This window comes from Amaranthus tricolor, chromosome 2, assembly GCF_026212465.1.
Source record: "Amaranthus tricolor cultivar Red isolate AtriRed21 chromosome 2, ASM2621246v1, whole genome shotgun sequence".
Lineage (NCBI taxonomy): Eukaryota > Viridiplantae > Streptophyta > Magnoliopsida > Caryophyllales > Amaranthaceae > Amaranthus > Amaranthus tricolor.
In genome coordinates, this window is record NC_080048.1 from 29,904,257 (window position 1) to 29,913,737 (window position 9,481).

Consider the following 9,481-nt stretch of genomic DNA (forward strand, 5'->3'; position numbering starts at 1 on the left):
AAAACAAGTGAAGTTCATGTGACCTTTGTCTCGCGTGATTTCGATATAGGTCATTACCCATAATACAGCCCCATGCATAAAGGGTGATAAAGAATGAATTTGCATGAAAATATGGACTTTTATGGAGAAAAATGATCAAACAAACTCTGTGGGTCCATGCTATAAGGAAACCCGCAGGCCCAGGTTCTCAACTTGGGGACTGATTTGAGTTCGACTTTCATAATATATTTGAAGGACTGCTATTAAGAAACACCTAACCATCATTAAGAAACAACTAAATGCTTGTAATTTTAGTTGAATTAATCAAACTGGAAGGAAGTCTACGTATAGAGTGAACCAAAAAAGTAAATGTAATATTAACCATAATTGCACCGTTTGGAGTTTGCGCATAATCAGTAAGAGCTTGAACTGCGTTATTAAGGCTCAGTGATTTTCCTAATTCCTCTTCAGATAATGGATAAACACCTTCCCATATGTGGGGTAAAATAAAAAAACCGGTGGGTACGTTTACAACTTAATAAACCTGTGAAAATTCAACACCAACAAGGAACAAGATGTTCTTTTTTATTTAACTTTTCGTCACTTATAATCTAATTTTGAAGTGAAGCACACTTAAGTTACTTTATGTCGTGTTTCGGAATAATAATTTCATTTGAATTTGAAATTGACTTAAATTTATTATTTGGCAAATTAAAAAATTTTCAAATTTAAATTTGGATTAAATTTCACCATTGTTTTTAAAATAGTTTAAGTTGAGAATTTAAAAATAACTGTTCAAACCTTATCATTCTCAAATTTTTCATTTATAATTTCATAATTAAAATTTATAATTTAAAATAAAATACTTATTTCCTAACACTATATTAAAACAATTCAAAATATTATCAAGAGCAATGTCACAAGAGGAATTAGAATATTATCAATCAACAATAGAAAGGATTGGAATAATGGGGCTGTCATTACATTTCAATGCCGACGACATTGCAGCAAAAAGGGCGTCCATTTGAGACCTGAACCCAACTTTACCAAGTCAAAATCGACATCTATTTGAGACCCGAACACAATTAATAGGTTAAAGTGTTTGAAACCCAAACCCGAATATAGGATGGATGATGAATGGAAGTAGCACAAAAGTATTGCAGGAGAAGGCCGTTAACATATGGAAGGTCCTTCAAGATTGAATTTTTGAATTCTTTTTTTTTTTTTAGGAAGTATTGGGTGATTGGAAAATAAAATTTGAGTTATTCTTGGTAAAAAGATAGCAAATGGTTACAATTGTGATGAAATGGAGGATAATGGAGGATATACTTTTGATGAATAAATTGCGGCGGATGACATTTGTGTTGTTCAATAATGTTCAGGGTAAATAAGAATAATATTTACCTTTAACTTTAATGTAGGATTGCATTATTATTATTATTATTTTTTTTTTGAAAGACGGAGGATTGATTTTTACAACATACCAGTTTGTAAGTTGATTGTGTTTTTCTTGTGGGAGATATCACTTTTATGTTTGTTGTCTCCACACACAACAACATACCAGTTTGTTAAGGTGACTTTAAGTGAAAAATATGTTCAATTTGAAGGAAGTGAGATGATCTGACAGCCGCCAGTGATGTACCAGTATCCACCACTACTAGATAAAAGAGCATAGGCAACACCCTTTGGCAACGGTTTATTTTATAGCAACAGCTTTAGCAACGGGTACAAAAAAAGCGTTGCAATAGATAAGAAAAGGCAACGGGTTCATGTAAACCGTTGCAAAAGATTAGAAAAGGCAACGGTTATCTTACACCCTTTGCAAGAACTTATGCATGTGTCAAATTTGTTATGCAATTTTTTCCCTCTAAAACTATTTATAATATCATTTTCTTAATTTTCCATTTTTAAAAAGCTTATTTATACTATTTATATTTTCTAAGTGTTATTAATTGTTATTGTAGATAACTTATTAAATTCCTATATATAAAATATTAAACCCTCCTTATTAAATCATCATTGAATGGGTTGGGTGTGGGTCAAGAGTATTATAAATCCCACCTTTTAGTGGCCTGAAAATATTAAACCCTCCTTTGATTATTACAAAACAAACCCACCTTTAAACGTTTTAATTTATTATTGGACCTTGACCTGTTTTTACCTGTAATAACCGGTTAATTGTACATATGTCGAATTTTCATTGGTTTAATCATCAAAGCCTCTAATCTAATCTTATTTCTTATTTTCTCCCTCATGCTCTTTCTCTCTTTTCCCCTAATTCTTCCCGTTCTCTCTCCTCACCCTCTCAACTTCACCAGTCCACCACCGCAAATCAACCCTCTTCCTCAATCCTCATTCCACCATCGATAGCTATTACTGCCAGAAATCAAACCGCGGCGGCTCTCCCTCATTCCTCCTCCATCGCCGTGGCTTTTGTGGGTCGGCTTCGGGGATTTCATTGGTGAGTGGGTGGTTTTGGGTTTCATTGCTCAAGTTTTATTTCCCTGACATATCTCGCCATTTTTTCTACCTCGCTCGACAACCAACCTAGCTTCGCCAATCGAAGGTAATTGTCCTGATGAAACCCTAACTTTTGTGAATTTTAAAAGATGAAAAAGGAGTGTGAATTTTCCCCCCTAAAGTGATTGTTCAAGTGATTGCTTATAATAGTTGCCTGATTGTTGAGATGATTCCTTTCTACCTTATATTTGAATGATTTTAAAAATTATTGGTTGCTACTGAGTGAGGAATTTTGGTTTAATACTCCATTTAAACTCGGAAATGGGAATGAAATGTTTACTTATAGATTGGTAAATTGATAATCATTCATATGAATAGTAGACCGCTAAAATTAACTTCGACTATTCCATTTTGATTACAAATGGGAATGCTCAATTTTTGTACACTATCAAATTTGCTCCTTTATGGATTTCTATAATAAAGGTTCATGTCTAGTTGTCTTGGAAGTCTTACCTTTGCTGAAATAGATTACACCTTTTGATCTTCGTATTATATGAAAGGATGGTTTGTTGCATCCTAATAAATATGGAGAAAGGGAAGGTTGATGAGCTCAATTAATGTAGTTGATTGTATTCTAGAAGTGAAAAAATGGTGTATGTTTGGCTTTATTTGGACATGGACTTACATAGGAATTAGGATAGATATGGCTATTTCACTTAAAATTGTGAAAGACTATTTTGAATATTCTGGTGCTAATTTGGCAAGCACAGAATTGTGTATGGTTTCCGTACGCAATGGGGGTAAAAGAAAGAAATTTGGTAATTTCATAATAGCCTAAATTTGGTAATTTCATAATAGCCTTTGTATATGAAGAACAAAGATTAGTACTTTGGCTTATGAAGGTAATCATTTTCTTTTACAAAAACTATGCCAAAATCGTAATTCTTGATATAGATTTATGAAATACTGATAAGTGAAGTTAGTTTAAGTGTTAGATTAAAGCCCAAGGGAGATGTTTGTGCTATATGTAGAGCTCAGCTGAGAACTTGATGAATATAACTATAAGTTAGGAGTGATGAATGATGACAATGGGAATGGATATTGGTTTACTGATTATATGACTTATTCTTTGATGAGCGTAAGTTCATTAAGGCTGCATCAACCTTTTTAGTCTTAACCAACTAGGTCAGTCAACCTTTTGCTTGTTGAACATATTAGAGTTGTTGCTTGCTCTTCCTCTTGGCGTCAGAGTGAGGACATGGACGTGAATTTGAAAGACTTGCTTGGAGTGGAACAATCACTTTAGTAAGGGCATCATTGGGATGATGAGGGAACTCAAGTAAGTGTCGAAGAGTAATTGCTCACAAATATTTACTGTTCAAGTTTGTTATGTTAAAATATTGACTTCAATTTTTTTTTATTCTAAAATCCAATAGTTTGAAAGTGAAAGAAATCGTTGCAATCGACAATTAGCGAGTGACATGCACACCATGGGGCCAACATCATATGCATACACTCGTGAACAACTGGTAACCATATGCATAAGATAAAACCTTTTTTTTCACATACTTTAGACATTATTTCTAAACTAATCATTCATTTAAATTGTCAATAGAAACAACAAGATCCAAAAAAAGATCCGTCAAAAGCAAAGGTGTACATCGAATCAAGGAAAAGGAAGCCCGGGAAGTCATACAAAATAAGCTTTGATGAAATAGAAGCAAATATTGTACGTATTTTACTTTCTTTACAAATTACAATACAATCTCTTTTTCCTGAAACCATACTTCTGAATTGATAGTTTCACTTGGGGTAGGCATTGTTGTTTCAAAACTGCTTATGGTACTCTAGCTATACAATTTCGTGGTAAGATCAAGTATTAGCTATGATGATGGGTTCCAATCTGACAAATTTTGTATAGATCCATGGTGTCAAATTAATTCAGATTTGTCTCTTTTTTAAATGCTTTCTTAATTCAGTTCATTTTGGTTGATTATTGATTTTTTTTTAACATAGGAAAATGGTGAAGCAGCTGATGACAAGGAGGTGGAAAATGATGATGAAATTGAGCCGTAAAAGAACATATTTAGAATTTTGTGTGGCTTTTGGAAACATTTTGTGAACTTGTTTGTTCGATACTTTTTATTTAGACGTAATGATGTATAGGTGAATATTTGGTTGCACTAGGTTATGGAAGAATTGATCCTTAGTTTTTGATATAACAAGTTAATCGTGTAAATTTCTTAACTATAATATTTGTAATCAAATTTCTAATTACATCTTATGCTATCAATTATTAAAATTATCATTTGCTTAGCTTTTTCATTAAAGACTTTTTGCAACGGTATTGTGCAACCAAGAGAAACTGTTGCCAAAAGATTGTATCTTTGGCAACAGTCAATTGCTACCGTTACAAAAGTGCAAGAAACCGTTGCAAAAGACTTTTGGCAACGGAAGCAAATACGACGGTTTGTAACCGTCGCAAAAAGGTTTTAGCAACTCTTTTTAGCCCTACAGCAACGGTCTTTAACCGTTGCAACAAGTTTTTTATCTAGTAGTGCACAAAGAAAGACTAAACCGGGGGCTGATGTCCCGAAAAGCCTTTTCGATGCTTAAGTCAAACCGGGAAAGGTAATTGTAAGAGGTAAGTGTAAGTATGTGTATGAGAATAAGACTGCGTACTTGATCCAAATATGGATCATGAAGTCAACACACAAGTCAAGAAAAGCCAAAGCAACCAAGAAGAGACTAGCCAAGAAGGATGCATGACCAATCAAGTAGCTGCTGACTTGGAAGCAACATATGCTGACTTGGACTTGACAAACATGGATGGCCAACTCCAACCCAGATTAAACACAAGCATCAAAGAAGGACAAAGGCAAGAGGAAGCTACAAAGAACCAAACAGCAACTCACAAGCAGATCAGATCAAGCATTCTGATCAACTGACTGACCATGCATCGCCTGCCTGCCAGCCTACCTTGCACAACGTGGGGAGCCCAATCTACTGTATGGGTGAACTTGGTACTTTGGGAATCAACATCTCTATACATGGGCCAAGAAGCCAAGGCCCAAGGACCATGCTGGCTGTAATCACAGAAGCCCCAAAGTGAGCTGCAAGGTGCCCTGCTCGCCAGTTGAGAGAGCTGCTGATATTTGTAATACCTAGAGTAATTTTTAAGCTTTCTGTTTTAATTGACTCTTAAAAACGCGCGTGATATTTGAATGTAAAGGTAGTTATGACCGTTAGTAGTCTTGTTAGCCGTTAAAGCCTTATAAATAAGGGCTAACCTCATTGTATCCATCAGATTCCAGATTAATCAAAGTATTTTCTTCAAAGCAATTGCGTCCAATTGTTTGTTTCTGTGAGGGCCCTTTGTGAGTGAAAGCAAGGTGTTCTTTCAGGTTGATTCCACAAGGATTGAAAGAAAACCTTTCAATTCAAGTGTGAGGACGAGGCCAATCAATCCTTAGGGGATTATTTGTCTCTATCCACGGTTCAAAGACCACTCTTTAGAGTTGTCTTGGCCAAGCCCTCCTGTTTGTTGTGTTAAACAGAAGGAGTGTTCTGTGTTTGATATTGCGTGTGCATTGATCACATTGTTGGTTCTTGATCGAGTTTTCCATGTTCTTGAAGCAATCATCCCATATACGCATCAACTTGGTATAAGAGCCTAAGGTCTGAGAAGGGACGAGGGTAAGGGGATAGCCATAAAGCAAGGTAAAACGCCATTTTTCACATTCTGACAAGAGGAGATCAGAGAGAAAGGTATTGTGCGATTTTTGTTCAATTTTCGCCAGAACAGGTACGCATTCTATTCCTTCTTGTTAGTGATTCATTTGTGGTTAAGAATTACTGAATACATTAGGTTGATCATCAATCTTGATTGTATTACAAAATTTTTCTGGAAATCTGAATATTGTATGTTTGATTGCGCAGAAAAAAAATTTTTTTTTTCTGATAATCTTTGGAATTGTTAAACGTCACACTTGATCAAATTAAAGTCATATTCTGAAAGTAATGTTTAACGTAAAATTGATAATGCTTGTATGTGGATGATCGAACAATACGTTTTCGCCAAAAACAAATTGTTCATTACAATCTGATTTCTGTTATTCAATTGTTCATTAAAATTGATAGCATTCCTGTTTGTGATACATATGATTGTTGATAATAGCTGATAAAATACGATTGCATCTGTTGTTTATCCTGGAAAATTTGGTATACATAATTCGATTTGCAATCTTTGTTCTGAAAATTAGGGTTTGCGATAACACATCTGGAAATCTCATTCTTGGTTCTTTTACATCTGTTCCTGTGCATTTACTTGAATACAATAGATCATCTAATCACTGTTTACACGTTGAATTTGCATTGCATTAACAACATTTTACATTTGAAAGCATTCATCACATCTGTCATATTAGGAAATCTCATTGCAAAGAACTGATTATTGCATTTCTGTGGTAGTTTTCATTGTGCATCATCAATTGCTGTGCATTGCTGGGAATCTAGCTGTTTGACCATAGTCCTAGTTAGTGGCCTTAAGAACACCATGAACAATCAGGATAGATTAGAGGAGATAGCCCTGACTGTTCAGCAACTCTCCCAAACTGTAGCCAGACTTGTTTTGAACCAACCAAGAGGAGTTGTGCCTATGCCCCAACATGATAGAAACACTGAGGATAGGACCATAAGGATTGATGTACCTGACTTTGGAGGGATGCACCATAGCCCTGAGGAATACCTAGATTGGGAGGCTGAGTTAGAAAGGTACTTTGAATTTAAAGAAACATCTGTTGAACAGAGATATAAATTGGCTAAAATCAAATTGAACAAACTAGCAGCAAATTGGTTTGAGGGAGTACAAAGACAGAGGAGAAGGGAAGGCAGGGAGGGAATCCATACGTAGGACAAACTAAAGAAACACTTGAGGAGAAAATATGTGCCTTTATCCTATAAACAACAACTATTTGTACAATGGAGTACCCTTAGATAGGGGACCAGGTCTGTAGCAGACTATATCCAAGAGTGTGAAAGACTTGTTGTTTTGTGTAACATTGCTGATTCTGAAGAGATGAGGATAGGGAAATTCATAGGAGGCCTTAGGGAAGATTTGAGAGAAAAACTTGAAGTTATGCAGCATTTAAACTTTGACACTGTATGCAACAATGCCCTTATACATGAGAAGTATGCTAAGAAGAGAAGCAATTACACACAGCCCTTTAAGCTCATTGCACCTAAACCTAGCACCAGTAGCAACAGCATGGGAAATATGGGAATAAGTACCAGTGCCTCAAACAGGAACATCAACATAACAACACCTAATAAGCGTAAGGATAGACCCAATGCACCCCTGAAGGACATTATATGCTTTAAGTGCCATGGTCATGGTCACATAAAGAAAGAGTGCCCTAATTCAAGAGCCTTCACCAACATGGAATGGACTGAGATCAATGAGAGGGAAAGGAAACCTAGGGCTATGCTTGTTGCTAAGGATGGGAAGGAAGAACTCATATTACCCTCTACACCAGCTGATGACCCAGAAGGCTCTTATATATTAACCAACCTAGGCACCTTACAAAGAACAGAGCCTGGAGAGACATAGAGTGATTCAGAAGAGGAAGTCAGAGAGCAACTGTACCCTGAGGAAGGGAGATACCATTTGCTGATAAGGAGAAACTTTCATGCCACACCAAAAGGAAGAAAATCATACCAAAGGAAGAGTATTTTCCAAACAAAGTGCAGGATCAAAGATAAGGTTTGTGATCTAATAATTGATGGAGGGAGTGAGACTAATTGTGTGAGTGCACAGCTGGTTCAGGACCTCAACCTACACACACAAAACCATCCTAATCCATACAAATTAAGGTGGCTAGATAGTAAAGCTGAAGGATTTGTAAAGAAACAGTGCTTGATCAATTTCTCCATAGGTTCATATAGTGATGAGATTCTATGTGATGTTTTAGACATGAGTGCATGCCACATATTATTGGGGAGACCTTGGCAACATGACAGGCACTCAATACACAATAGTTTCACTAACATTTACACTATTAAGCATGAAGGGAAATTAAAAGACCTCATACCCTTACCACCACATAGGATTAGCCTCACACCAGTTAAGCAAAAGAAAGTTAGTTTCATCATGAGCAAAGGGGAGTGCCACAGGGAAGTTAAAGAAGGAGGGGAGTTGTTGTTCCTATTTACCAAGGAAATTAATGAGAGCACAAACCAACATCATCCCAAGGTTGAAGAGCTGTTGAAGGAGTTTAGTGATGTGTTCCCACATGAGCTACCTGAGGGACTACCACCAGTGAGGGGAATAGAGCATCAAATAGACTTGATACCTGGATCACAAATCCCAAACAAACCAGTGTATAGAACCAATCCACAGGAAGCCTTAGAATTGCAAAAACAAGTGGATGAGCTATTAGCCAAAGGATATGTGAGGGAGAGTATCAGTCCTTGTGCTGTACCCACATTGTTAGTACCCAAGAAGGATGGGACCTGGCGTATGTGCATTGACAGTAGAAGTGTGAATAATATAACAATCAAATATAGGTTTCCCATCCCTCGCATAGATGATATGCTAGATGAGCTCACAGGAGCACAGTGGTTTAGTAAGATTGATTTGAGAAGTGGGTATCATCAAATATGAATGAAGGAGGGGGATGAATGGAAGACAGCATTTAAGACAAAATATGGGTTGTATGAATGGCTTGTTATGCCATTTGGGCTTACTGGCGCCCCAAGTACCTTCATGAGATTGATGAACGAGATTCTTAGACCATTCTTAGGAAAATTTGTTGTAGTATACTTAGATGATATTTTAATATATAGCAAGGAATTAGAAGAACACTTTAGACACTTGAGATTAGTCTTCAAAGTCCTTAGGAAACAAAAGTTATATGGGAAATTAGAAAAGTGTCACTTTCTAAGCCAAGAGATTAGCTTCTTAGGATTCATCATCAATAGAGAGGGGGTGAAAGCGGATCCTAAAAAGGTAGAGGCAATCAAAGATTGGCCAACACCTACTAGT

The 9,481-nt window shown here is 36.2% G+C and overlaps 1 protein-coding gene and 1 long non-coding RNA gene across 3 annotated transcripts; both read left to right on the forward strand.

Moving 5' to 3' along the window:
* Positions 1 to 2,181: 2,181 nt before the first annotated feature.
* On the forward strand, positions 2,182 to 4,751 carry LOC130806748 (uncharacterized). Of its 2 annotated transcripts, none has more exons than XR_009040366.1 (5): positions 2,182 to 2,545; positions 3,658 to 3,778; positions 3,876 to 3,968; positions 4,055 to 4,168; positions 4,456 to 4,747. It is a non-coding gene; the product is annotated as an uncharacterized LOC130806748 (long non-coding RNA). The 2 variants fall into 2 exon arrangements; XR_009040367.1 differs by having other exon boundaries at positions 2,211 to 2,545; positions 3,625 to 3,778; positions 4,456 to 4,751.
* Positions 4,752 to 6,994: 2,243 nt separating this feature from the next.
* Positions 6,995 to 9,100, forward strand: LOC130805701 (uncharacterized). Its single transcript, XM_057670484.1, has 3 exons — positions 6,995 to 7,303; positions 7,439 to 7,988; positions 8,058 to 9,100. Exons 1-3 carry the CDS (start codon positions 6,995 to 6,997, stop codon positions 9,098 to 9,100), a joined length of 1,902 nt encoding a protein of 633 aa, XP_057526467.1.
* The last annotated feature ends 381 nt before the right edge of the window (positions 9,101 to 9,481 follow it).